Source organism: Carassius gibelio, chromosome B10 (genome assembly GCF_023724105.1).
Source record: "Carassius gibelio isolate Cgi1373 ecotype wild population from Czech Republic chromosome B10, carGib1.2-hapl.c, whole genome shotgun sequence".
Taxonomy (NCBI): domain Eukaryota; kingdom Metazoa; phylum Chordata; class Actinopteri; order Cypriniformes; family Cyprinidae; genus Carassius; species Carassius gibelio.
In genome coordinates, this window is record NC_068405.1 from 22,573,139 (window position 1) to 22,586,908 (window position 13,770).

The following is a 13,770-nucleotide window of genomic DNA, read 5'->3' on the forward strand; positions in this document are numbered from 1 at the left end:
CTCTGACATTGATTCTCTGATTTGGGCTTGTCGTTTTGAGTTCTGACTGACTTTCTTCTACTGGTTGCTCCAATGTGGAACTGATGATATTGAATTTAGAGGTGAAGTGTGATCAATGCGTGTATATGTGTATTAGGGGTGCAGGATAAATATCGGCCGATCATAAATGCGCATCTCGTCAGTAAAGCCGGTTCTCTAATCAGCAGTAAATACCATCACGTGCGTGATTTCACATAGAGCAGCTGTTACTACAAGGAGCCGTTGTTAACTGACAATATATAATGATATGATATTACATTTACAATTACATTTTTGTCTTTCCTTAATTATTTCAGTAATTATTATTATTTTAATAGTATGTTATATTTATATTTATTTGTTATGTGGAATGCTTTTGGACATGTGCTTAATTTTATGAAAATAATCGTTCTTAAATTTCTAAATATTTATTTCTTTTGATTTTGGTGAAAAATATAACGGTCAAACCTATGGGCAGTGTTAAGGAAATCTGTTTGGAAACCAGCATTTATATATATTAATGAATATAAATGACACACTTCACCTTTAAAATAACAATAAAATAAGAATAATATGCAAGTGTCTCGAATAATGACAAATCCTGATTCTGATGATGGTTGCATGTGTATTTGGTAAATAATGCCCCATGAGGCCTTCAAGTTAAATCACCTGTTAATGCACTCCTAAATCCTTTCAGAATTTGTCAGAATGGACTCCGGGTCAATATTTACTACTTATATCTCTCTGGTTTTGTGTTTGCATCTTCTTTCACTTCCTTTCATCATTTTAAATCAAATGGCCCTTTTACAAACGAATAATGATGCATCATTAAAGCTCCGTTCCAAAGTCTAGTGAGATCTCGATGCTGCCCTGTGAGCGCACGTGTAATGCTTATTAGATAGACTGCTGTCTAGATAGGCAGCACACTAGGTTTTGGAACGGAGATTTAGTCAGTACTGAATTGTCAGATTTCCTGGTCTGTGTGAGTAATTGCTGGTTTTGGTCCTCACAGCGGATGCGATGCAGTCACACAGCATCATGTTTGCGGATCACTCCAACCCTTCGTCTCCAGCATCCATTCCAGCCTTCCGCAGTGCACGCAGAGCCAGTGAGACCAGCATCGCCAGCCAGGTGTCGGGGTTAGTGGACAGTTACACCGCCTCCAACATCGCCAACAGTAAGTCGATTAGCAGAATACAGTATAGATACAAATACAAATATAGATATAAACTTTATTATATTGCAGCAATGGTTTAATTGGTGTTTTTACCACAAAACACTTTTTTTTCCCATTTACAATGCATATGTAGTAAGTTAATATATGAATATAATCATTATGGTTTAAAAGTTCAGAATCTTTAATTTTTAAAATGTTTTTGAAAGATATCTTTTATGCTCTACAAGGCTACATTTACTTAATAAAAAATACAGTAAAAACTGTTAGGTTTAAAGTAACTGTTAATATTTGTATGTGTCATTTTGAATCATGAATTTTCATCAGACATTGAGCATGAATTAAAATTTTGTTAATTTGCAGTAGTGCATAGATTATGTGATTAGTGATTATTATTATTGTTGTCTTTAATTACATTCTGATTAATTTAATCTAGTTAATTTTAGATTTTTTAAATTATTACAATGTCATTATTAATGTTGAAAGATTAAGCATAAAAAACATTTAAATATTATTATACAAATAACAATGTTATTTCTGCAAATGTTATATGCATAATCTCTAATTACACACACATTTTGTTTTTATTTATTTTTTCTTTAATAAAAAAATATAACTTTTATTATCAATGTTTTACTGCATAATATTTTTTGTAGAAACTATTATAATTTTTTAATCCTGTTCAAGAACAACATTTATTTGGAGTAGAAATCTTTGATAACATCTTAAAAGTCTTTGTCATTTGATCAGTTTAATCAGTCTTTCCTAAATTATGGTAGTGCATCACGGTTTCCACAGAAATATTAACAGCAAACATCTTAATGCTGTAGATATAGCTAGGAACTCTCAAATGTCATGTTCATATTTTGACTACTCTTGTTTTTATGTATGTTTTTTTTCTCTAGTAGCACAAGCATGCCAACTTAGTCTCTCCAAAAAGCTCAGTCTTTTGTCCCATTTGGCCCTTCCCTATTATAAAAGCGGCTCCCGAAGCCCCTCTCCCAAATCCAGCAAAGTGCAAAATAAGCAACAGGTAGAAAGGCAGGATTCCAGCTGTTTGGATGATTCAGAGCAGAGCGTCTCTCTAGGCTTTGAGCCCTCACCCTCGCTCGCCTCAGACCCGCCATCTCCATGTGTCCCGCTGGACATCGAGCAAGGTACTTGGAGCGTGGGTGGACGTCCGGTCAGGGTCTCCTGGACCCTCAAAGATGCACCCGCTCTCCTGTTTGCCTGCGTTTACTGCATTACTGCATTCCCTGCAATCCCTCCTACTTCCTTGTTTAGTCCTCCAAAACTTCAGCCTGTTTTCTTTCTGACCTCCCCAGCGCTGATGCCCTTGTTTTTTGAATTCATGCCCCTTCCTTTTAAAGCTCAGCACTGGCGCTCTGGTTCTTCATCTCCTGAGCCCTGAGCTGCTCTGGGTTTGCTCTGAATGATGAAAACCCTCAAGTCTTTTTTTTAAGGATGTTGACTTGTCTTGCTCCCATTATCTGGCTGTGCATCATGCTCATGGCGTGTATGTCTTCAGTTAGCGGTCGCTTATACATAAGGATGGGAATCACAAGGAGTTTAGTGATTCTGATTCCACTTAGTGATTTTGTTCAAATAATTGTGACGAAGCACCCCCATACAATGAGTGATCATAACTATATATTAAGCTAAATTACTTAATTTTTACATTAAAATATCTTTTTTATCTTAAAATTTTAAAGATTATTACAAAACTGTTATCTTTATTACATTAAAATGTACTCATATTGATAACATTTTAATGTAATTATTAAAAAATACATTAGTAATTTGAAAGAAATAATAATTAAAAAAGATAATAATAATATCACAATCCATATTATTGTGCAAATAATTTAATATTCACCCAAATAATATAATATAATATAATTTATTATTATATTATTTTGTTGAATATTAAATCATAGATTACTAATTATGAATTTTTCACACAGATCATTAATAAAATATAATTTGAAATAATTTGAAATGTATTATTTGTAAATATTAAGCAAATAATTATCAAATTTAGCTTATAGAATAGTAACATGATTTGTTCATTTGTCAGTAAAGTATCTAATGTTTTATTTATTTAAAATTATTCTATTCAAATTATTATTTATAAAAAAGTATTATTAATGAAAAAAAGTTTACTATTTTTATAGAACATTAAAAAAATATTGTAATTATTATAAATATAATATTCTATAAAATATAATTATTACATTTGCATATAGATCAGTGATAATGAATTGTTAATTTTGCTGTTATGCAAAAATTGTTTTTATTGCAAAATTGTTATTATTTATTATGCTTACCTATTTTTTTAATTACATATATTTCAAGAATTCGTTTTTTACAACACTTAGAGATAAGTGAGCCTCTTTTAAAATGATTTATTTAAAACCACTTCATAAGAGAGATTTGTGTTTCGGACTACACCGTTCACACTTTAGGTTTGTTGTTGCGTGCAACCAGTGAGGACGACGCAATACAAGGATACATTGTCTGTTGATTGTATTTTTTCACTACCCCCAATCTTCCCAGTCAAAATAGAACCAGTTTAAAAAAAGAACTGTTGTTCGATTCCCAATCCTAGTTGTAGAGAACTAAAGGCCATTCAAGAACATTGAACCCCAATTGAAAGAATTACAAACCAAAAACAGGGTTGTGTTCTTGATTGTCTTTGCAATGGGTCATGGGAGGAAGCAGACAGTAGATGTGCACCACAGCCTCACACGGCCCAGTGCACATTACAAAACAACAACTTTCCATTTCTTTAATTCCTTTTGAGCCCTGAAGCAATCCTGCATCACATGACCTCATCCTGTCCTAGAACCAGCAGCTGAAACGTTCATGAATTATGTAAAGATGAAAGAGAAATCTGTGATGGTGTTTGAAGCTGCTGTTGTAGCAGTAATGGTTTGGACAGGGATGACTGAACGTCCCGTGTCGTCTCTCCTGCAGTCGCTGCTCGCTGGTGGGGCACGAAGCGCATTGATTTCGCCCTGTACTGTCCTGATGCTCTGACTGCGTTCCCCACCGTGGCTCTACCTCACCTGTTTCACGCCTCCTACTGGGAATCAACAGACGTTGTGTCTTTCCTGCTCCGACAGGTGAAGATCACCATATGATTTAAGATTATAAAATATTAATTCTGTTATTTGCACCCAGAAATATTTGCTCTGCAGGTACACTTGAGAGTACTGCATAAGAAAAAGAGCAGCTCTTTTAGGATAATTGTCCGTAGTTGATTGTAATGAAATTAGGCAAAAAAAAAAAAAAAAAAACACAATTCTGGATTTTACTAAAATGCATTCAATTTGTTTTATTAATTTATAATTTAATTGTATTTTATACATTTTATATTTAGTTGTTTAAATGTTTAAAATGATTTTTATATCTTTATTATATTAAACTTTACTATTTTCAATAACAAAAAAGGCAATAATCCTAGAAAAAACATTCCTTTTAATAACATTTGGCAAATACAAAATTAATTAATTAGAAAATGATTAAGCCATTTTTAAATTTATACATTTTTATTTAGTTATTTAAATATGTTTAAAAGACCATAATAAAATTGTAATATTTATTAAATTAAACCTTTCTGTTTTTGATATCATTTTAAAATAATAACTGCAATTATCTTAGATTAGCAATTTCTTTTAATTAAATTGGACATATGTAATTTAATTGATAATGTTTTTTATGGCTTTTATGAAAATATTTTTTATTCATTATTTATGTATTCTGTTATTGTATAAGTATGATATTTTTTAATTTATATTTTTAAATAAAATTAATTACGGTCATGAATGTTATTTGTATATTTTACTTTATAGTTATTTTAATGTTTAAAAGACTGTTATATAATTTTGTTTATTATATTAACCTTTACCGTTTTCGTAGTGAAATAAGGGCTTGCCAAACAATATAAAAAAAATTAGAATTGCAAAAAAATTTGATTAATTACAAAACAATTGTATTTTAGTGATGCTTCATCTAGCAAGGAATATAACTGATTTTGAAATTGGGGAACGTACAGATTGGGGACGTTACTTGTTAATTCTTAGTGCATAAATTGATTTATTGCATAAAGTAGCATTTTATTCACCATTAAAACAATCATTCTATAAAAACAATTCCTAAAGAAATTGAGCAAATGTAATTTTTTAAATAATTTTTCCGGCTCTCAGGTAATGAGGCATGAGAACTCCAGTATTTTGGAACTGGATGGGAAGGAGGTGTCAGAATTTACTCCGTCCAAACCGCGGGAGAAGTGGATAAGGAAGAGGACCCACGTGAAGATCAGGGTGAGACGGGCACCTCAACGTCGCTGAAATCCCAAATTACTTTTAAATCCATTAAGGGTATGTTTCTGACGTAAAGATGTTTTCGTGTTAAAGAACGTTACGGCAAACCACCGTGTGAATGATGCTGTGTTTACGGAGGACGGCAATCAGGTGGTCACGGGTCGCTTCATGTACGGGCCGCTGGACATGGTCACACTGACAGGAGAAAAGGTTAGTGACCTGTGAACTTCAGTTTGTCTAGATCCCAGAGAAAAATGAGTAAGACCACCTTAACTCCACTCGCGTTCTTCAGAAAGCAGACACTTTTATCCAGAGCGATTTACAGGTGGAAGCAATCAAAAACAATAAAAGAGCAATGATATGCAAAGTGCAATGACAAGTTTCAGTTAGCTTAACGCAGTTCACAGCATATTATTATATAATAATTAAAAATAAGTAAAATGAAAACAGAATAGAAAGAATAGAGCAGGTAGATGCTGGTAGATGCTTGAATGCTGGTAGTGTTAGAGGCCTTTTTTTTTTAAGAAAACAAGCATTTAGTATATGAATAGAGGGAACATTTATTCTAAGTCTAGTTTTATTTTCCATTGACATCTTGTTCAGTTTCCCTGCTAAATCATTTCATCTCATTTTTGTGCCGTGTTCTAGGTGGACATCCACATCATGACCCAGCCTCCATCGGGTGAGTGGGTGTATTTCAGCACAGAACTGACCAATAGCAGCGGCCGGGTTTTCTACACCATTCCCGAGAACAGGCGGCTGAGCATCGGCGTGTATCCGGTCAAAATGGTGGTCAGGTACATCTGAAATCTACATTTATCCTGTGCACAAAAGCTTGTATTTTCATGAGCTGAATGATATTCTCTGTGTCTGAAGGGGTGACCACACATCTGCTGACAGTTACCTGACGGTGTTGCCGCGCAGCACTGAGTTTGTCGTGTTCAGCATCGATGGCTCGTTTGCCGCCAGCGTGTCCATCATGGGCAGCGACCCTAAAGTGCGAGCTGGAGCGGTTGATGTGGTCAGGTGAGGGCTTTTTCTCTCTGAATTTATAAACTCTGTACAGCTTAATGCACCATGTTTGATATGCAGATTTCATTAAATGATCAAAATGATTGAAACTTTAGTGAAAAAAACTTATGCACAATCTTATGCCTTCTGTCGTCTGATTGATATAGTTTAGACCCTTCAGCAAGCCTTTGAGCATAACTGTAAAAACATCTGGTTGTGGTTCATGTGCCTTTTTTTTGCTGTGAAAGCTTAATTTTTTATAAACAAGAACTTTTATATTGTTAGTAATATTTCAAAATTAGAAACTCTTATTTATTATTATTTTTTTTCAATTTCTATTAAGCTATTTAAATAGATTTAAAAGATAATGCTAAAATTGATACCTTTATTATATTAAACTTTACTATTTTTGTAACATTTTAATATAATAAAATAAGGGCAATTATCCTAGAAAAGCCATTCCTTTTAATGAATTATGCAAATATAGTATGTTTTTTCCTGCTTGTATTAAAATCATTTTTTAAATATTTGTATTTATAATTTTAATTTATGTTATTTGTTTTTATACAGCTTTAGTTACTTTAGTTAATACATTTAGAAGATTACAAAATGATCTTTTATAAAAATTTACTGTTTGGTAATATTTTACTGTGATAAAATAAGGGCAATTATCTTGATAGCTGTTGATAGTTGGATAGTTCATACTTTTTTTAGCAAGCAGAGGCCTTTTAGTATACATCTAAATATTTTATTATTTATTATTATTTTAAGATGAACACTTACTGAACTGAAGCAATTTATCCATGCATAATTTTTTTTTTTTTTTTTGCACAAATAAAGCTACAAATGTTAGAATATTAAAATCACTCAAATATGTTCATCAGGCTTTTGAGTAACATTTATTTGTCAATCATCATTGTATTGCATTCCATTGTGTTGAAACAAAGCTTTGATCTTAAAACTAAGCATTTAAATCTCATTGTACGAAGTCAAATTATTGGAGAAATGGAGTGACAATTGATATTTATATTGCATAATTTTCCTTGGTTCGTGCCATTGAGCAAAATGTAGGTGTTTTTCCTCCTACACAATATAAGGTCACTATATCACACTATATGAGCCTATAAAGGTTCAATAAACTGTTCCGTTTAAAAAACATTTTCTGACTAATTTGGTATGTCAGGCTTTAGAGGGTTAATAATGCTCACAGGCCAGTCATTTGTAATGTTGGTGTTCCTGACGTTGGTTGGTCCTGGTTTAGGCACTGGCAGGATCTGGGTTACCTGATAGTGTACGTGACGGGACGTCCAGACATGCAGAAGCAGCGTGTGGTGGCCTGGCTTTCACAGCACAACTTCCCTCACGGGATCGTGTCCTTCTGTGACGGGCTCGTACATGACCCCCTCCGACACAAAGCCAACTTCCTCAAGTCTCTCATCACAGAGGTGAGAATATACACACACTTTTCCTCTACTGCAAAGGGGATGTGGGTAATACATTTCTATTATTTGGAATGCATTGGTCTTAAATCCATATAAAAGCATTTATTGAAATGGATAAATGAATTCATGATTATTGATAATACACATTTGAGTAATTTTCGATCAGCTGTGTTACTAGTAAGTCTCTGTGTGAACCAGTGTCTACTACACATACTGAAGCATGCGTGATGCTCGTGTTGTTCTTTAGTATCGGCGTCTCAGTATATAAAGACATGAACTACATTTCAAACAAGAGCATCAAAGGGCAGGGATGGTGTTTAAACAGATCTTAGACATTTAATATGTCAGTCTCTGCTTCTATTTAAACTGTTAACTGTTAAAATCATCCTGCTGTTTTGTAGGCACATATGAAGATCTTTGCTGCTTATGGCTCCACTAAGGACATCTCTGTGTACACGTCACTGGGTCTGCCTCCATCACAGATCTACATCGTAGGGAGACCAACGAAGAAAATGCAGCACCAGTGTCAGGTATCTTTATGCACAGTTTTTCCTCTATACTTTGTTTTTATGCACCCTCAGTTCAGTTAAATTCAGGTTTTTGTATAGCACTCTTCACAATACAAATCGTTGCAAATCAGCTTTACAGAAAATGTCTCTATATTATGTGTAGTAATAGCTTATCGGTGGTGATTATTTTGAGGTAATGTTCATATGGCAGAAATTATCATACAGGGATCATGCAGTTATTTAATAATGTAATCAAACAGATGGTGAACACTATTAACTGCAACGATTATATGTTGCATTCAGACATGTAGCAATATTTGGTAGTTTTGTGTGTAGGTAGAGGGATGGCATCATCTGAGGTCCTCTGAGGGGTTGGCATCATCTCTTCTTAGCTGTTTTGGATCCAGACTGAAGCTTGTTTAATTCCTAGTTACCTCAGGATGCTAATCTCGTGGCAGAAACAGAGAAGAAAAACCATGCAAAAATGATATTCAATCCAAGCAAAATAATGATCATGTGCATTTGATCAAATCTAGCTGAAGTACTACAAGGTTATGAGATGCATTATGTGAATGCTTGGCTAAAGAGATGTCTTTAATTGAGATCTAAAGAGAGAGAGTGTTTCTGAACCCTGAACTCCATCAGGAAGGCTATTCCAGAGTTTGGGAGCTAAATGCAATAATGCTTTATTCTCACTGACCTGTCGTTCTCTCTTCACAGTTCATCGCCGATGGCTACGCGTCTCACTTGTCTCAGCTAGAATACAATCAGAGATCGAGACCCGCCAAGACCGGCAGCACTCGCATGGTCCTGCGGAAAGGCAGTTTTGGGCTTGGCGGCAGTGGGGATTTCCTGCGGAAGCGCAATCACCTGTTGCGTACCATTTCCTCCCAACCCACGTCCTCCACCACACCTGTGCAGGTAGGACGTCCTGAACGTGCACAGAGCCAATCAGAATGCGACCGTGAGCGTGCAGAACGTGCCCAGAGGAGCATGAGCATCGCTGCCGGCTGCTGGGGCCGTACCAGCAGACTTGAGAGCGGAGCCTTGAGCCCAAAATAGGCTCCACCCACAGGGTCCAAATTCTGGTGGCACGTCGTTCTGGAGGCACATGGGGCTGCAGGATCGGAGACAACGAAATCTCACAGTATTATAACAGACTATGTGAGCGAACCTCACTGCATTACTTTTGTTGCATGGGAATTGTTTTCATTCATGTTTAAAAAAATTATTTTAGTCCGGCAGCCAAACATTTTCCAGAAATCTAGCGCCTTAAGCATCGCTCTGGGTCGTGCCCTTCGCATCTGACTTTATTGAATGTACTTTTGGGACTGAAAAATTGATTGTTGGGTGGGTATGGACTTTTCCCGCTTTTCCCATCATTCCCCTTCCGAGATTCCCACACATGTAAATACGTGCCTCCTCTTACCTGCTCAGGGTAGCCATGAACTCGAGGAGCGGAGAAGACCCAGAGGCCATTTCACATCCCTCTTCTCATTGGTTTCCGTTGGCCCGGCCCATCCCGGCAGCCTCTCAGAGTCGAATCCCAGCAGCATTTGGCAATAAGGATTGAATCCCATCACACCAAACTCCATCTGCAGGTCATCAGAGGCCTTAACTTTGTATTCAGAATACCAACAGACTCTCAAAGGAACAGCTATCCCTTTATAAGGCCATCTGCTTGCAATACCTCCGGGATGCCACCTCGACATGGGCTGCTGGGTCACGTTTCTTTTTCTTCTTCAACGTTTTGTTCAATTCTGAGCCACCAAACACGATCGTAAGCACACTCCACACCTGCTGAAGTAAAACTTTCCCGCTGCTGCGGTTGCTGTCGATGTGGAGAGAATTTCCCATCGAGGATGTACCGAGCAGCTCGCTGTATTTGCATGACGGACAATTTTTCCAAGATTTCACTTGAGCATTTCCTCTCGAAATCCTTTGCACTCATTTCTGGGGGATCGTTTCGACTCGCTCAATTCTGCCGACGGCCAAAACGATTCATTTCAAAAGCTGTAGTTCTGCAACTGCATAACCTCATTGTTTTTTTGCACTAGTTGAATAGTGGAGGTCCTTGTTACCATCTCATGTCGTTACATAACGTTGGCGTGTAGTACATGACCCTTATTATTTATGGCAGGGTATTTTGTGTGCATATGCACGATTATCTATTTCTCCAATATATCGAAAAGCAAGAAATGTGCCAAAACCAGGCAGATCATATGAACCCGAACACGTCAGACGTTTCCGATGCATTGTAGCAAAGTTCCCCAAGTGTTTCGATGGCACATGTATAATGTTTTTAAGATTTTAGATCATTTTAGATCAACTTCAATCCTTTAAAGTTCGGTTCTCTATGATATTGTCCATATGTTCATATGTAAGTGATTTGAAGTATATAGAAATTGTGCTTTTAATTTTCGCCATTTTAGATCGCACAGCATGACAGAGTCGTGAAACCGTTCGTGGTTTGTTTCTGTATCATGAACACACTGGAATAGCCATGCTGCATGTGCGGACTTGTTCTACGATTCAAACCGGGAGGCTTTGAATGTGGCCTTCGTCTGGAGTGGATGTTCTGAATGGGACTTCAAACAGTGTAGATACTGTAAAGATGTAAATTTCACTATATAGGATATGTTACGGTCAGAATTTATTTATTTCTGTAGCGTCATAAGATGATGGATATTTCAGGTTTCCATGTGTTGCTTTATTCTTTTGTCCAACAGTTCTGAAATGCTTCTTTTAACGGACCAATGATGTTTCTCCTTGTGCATAATCGTTGACGGTGTTTCCGTAGCAAAACTCCACACAATGCCACCACCGCCACCGCATGGACAATCAGTTCAGCAAACAAACAAGGCAAGGAGCACGTGCACCTACACGTGTTCAAAAACGCTCTTATTCTGCAGACCTTCTGGAGACGTACTCTGGAATCGCGTTGAAATTTTCACGTAATGTGAATCAGAATCGTGAAAGTGGTTTCAGTGATAAATTCGCTCCATAACGGCCAAGTTTAAATTGGTGCTGTACAACTCCAAAATGGCATTTGGGCTGGTATTACTAGTCTTCACAGGTAAAGTTTTAATGTGTCTAGTTTGGTACTAGACATCAGGGTTCTCCATTGAATATGCTGAAAGGTTTTTGAACTTGTACCCCTTGTTGGTATATGATTTGAATGTTAACCACTGAACAAATTCTTAGTCTGGTAATTGCAGATTTCCGTTACGTTATTCCAAACACACACTTTTGCAGTCTGAACTAACCTACTTCTATAACCTGTTTTCAAGCTACTTTCCACCAATGTTGGGCAAGTTGATGAACTCCATTGAGGTTTATTTCCAAATTACATCGCAGGGAATCATACGATTTAGTGATCAACATTAGTGCCAGTTTTTACACGGCAAACATCCGTTTAAACATTTGTGGCCTCGCTTGTAGGCCAGTGTGCGAGTATTATATCTTCAGATTATAGCCACTTTTGTACTTTGCATGTCACAGAAGAGCTTTCGTACACTTTCCAGTACCCTTCAGTAATGGGTCACACTACAAACCTCCAATTTATAGTTATTCCGAATATGCTGTTGTCTATATAGATCATCATGTAATTGTTACTACCAAATATTTAAATGATTTTAGCGTTAATCCCAAATCCGGTCATATTTTTTTTAAACTGTCATCTGAGTAATTGCATATATTAAAAGGCAGATGTTAAATGCATATAAATATTGGTAAATTGTTGACATCTACAGTATTTTTGACATGTAAATGCTGTCATGATTAATGTGCACAGGTGTTTCACAACACAAGCTCAGTGAATTAAATAAATATGGTGAAATTTCTCAAAGGTTTTATGATTTGTACCCATCTTGTTTTGTTGCCAAAACTTTCAGATTGCTGTACAAATCATTTCCAAGAATCACTTTCCCAACAAGTTTTCGATGATGAATGGAGACATACTACAGGTTCATTTTACACTCCTGTTGACATACTGATCTGGACTGACTCGCTCCTTTACAGTTTTCTTACCAGGTCGGTGGTTCAGTGCTCTCATATGTATAACTGTATGTACTGTGGATTAAATACAGTTGGACAGCTGTGGAAGTCTTTTGTGATTTATCATGCTTTATGAACGTGAAAACTCAGCAAGAGTATCATATACAGAGCATTTTCCATCTTTTGTAAAAAAAAATATATAGTTAATTTATGCCCATTTACTTTTTTGTTATGTATTCATATGATCATTTTGACAATTCAAAGAGCAGAATTTTTGTTGGAATTTTAATATTTCACTTTCATAAATCTCATTTACATTACATACAAAAGAACAATCGTGACTTTAATCGCACCATTCCCTCAAGTTTGGCCTATTAAAGGCTTCCTTAACCAAAAATTTAAATTCTGTCATTAATTACTCAACCTCATGTCGTTCTAAACCCGTAAAACCTCCGTTCATCTTCGAAATTATATGATTCTTTAGGTTCTTGATGAAAAGTCTGTAACATAGTTTGGTTAAAATTTCTCAATGGTAGTGTAAAAACATGTTTTTTACCTCAAAAACAGCTCTTTTCACAGCAAGCAGTTTTAAACAATGGCAGACTCCGGGCCAGTGTCAAGAGAAATCGACTGTGAGGTGTATTTGGAGATCGTCCTGTGGCCTTCGAATGAATATTTACTGCTGATCACAGAACTGTGCTTCACTGAAAGATATGCATGACAATCGCAGCTTCTGTCTAATCGCAATTTCGATTTCATTTGCATTTATCGTGCAGTCCTAGTAAGGACATTCTAAAATAATCCATGTGATATCAGGGGTTCATCTATAACTTTACGAAGCTACCAGATTTTTTTGTGCTAAGAAAATAAAAACGACTTTATTCAATAATTTAATAAATCTAATTTATTCATCACGCAGCAGATGACACAGAACAGTGGTGTTCAAGTTATTTACGTATGTGATACTCTCTAAAATGGCGCACGGGTGAAGTAAAGGAGACGAATTGTTGAATTAAGTCGGGTTTATTTTCTTTGCGCACTAAAATATTGTAGCTTCTAAAAATGCCCCCTGATGTCACATGGATTATTTTACAAATGTCCTTACTACATCTATGTGTCTTGATCATGGCAATTACATTGCCGTCTATTGGAGGGTCAGAGAGCTCTCAGAATTCATTAAAAATATTTCGTGTTCTGAAGTTGAACAGAGGTCTTACAGGTTTGGAACGTCGTGGTGGTAATTAATGACAGAATTTTCATTTTTGGGTGAACTATCCCTTTAATAACAGATTTAA

General features: G+C 36.0%; 1 protein-coding gene across 4 annotated transcripts in view; it reads left to right on the forward strand.

Annotated features, from left to right (window-relative positions):
* LOC127965911 (membrane-associated phosphatidylinositol transfer protein 2) overlaps nucleotides 1-12,577 on the forward strand; it is a 71,072-nt gene extending 58,495 nt beyond the window's left edge. For 2 of the 4 annotated variants that reach the window (XM_052566625.1, XM_052566626.1), the window contains 10 exons: nucleotides 1,031-1,195; nucleotides 2,098-2,349; nucleotides 4,169-4,317; nucleotides 5,401-5,517; nucleotides 5,611-5,727; nucleotides 6,166-6,314; nucleotides 6,394-6,543; nucleotides 7,790-7,973; nucleotides 8,372-8,500; nucleotides 9,200-12,577. In XM_052566625.1, coding sequence (XP_052422585.1) covers nucleotides 1,031-1,195; nucleotides 2,098-2,349; nucleotides 4,169-4,317; nucleotides 5,401-5,517; nucleotides 5,611-5,727; nucleotides 6,166-6,314; nucleotides 6,394-6,543; nucleotides 7,790-7,973; nucleotides 8,372-8,500; nucleotides 9,200-9,541 — 1,754 coding nt within the window. In that variant the 3' untranslated portion in view covers nucleotides 9,542-12,577. The remainder of the gene's footprint in view (nucleotides 1-1,030; nucleotides 1,196-2,097; nucleotides 2,350-4,168; nucleotides 4,318-5,400; nucleotides 5,518-5,610; nucleotides 5,728-6,165; nucleotides 6,315-6,393; nucleotides 6,544-7,789; nucleotides 7,974-8,371; nucleotides 8,501-9,199) is intronic. The other 2 variants (XM_052566627.1, XM_052566628.1) reach the window with 1 other exon arrangement.
* The last annotated feature ends 1,193 nt before the right edge of the window (nucleotides 12,578-13,770 follow it).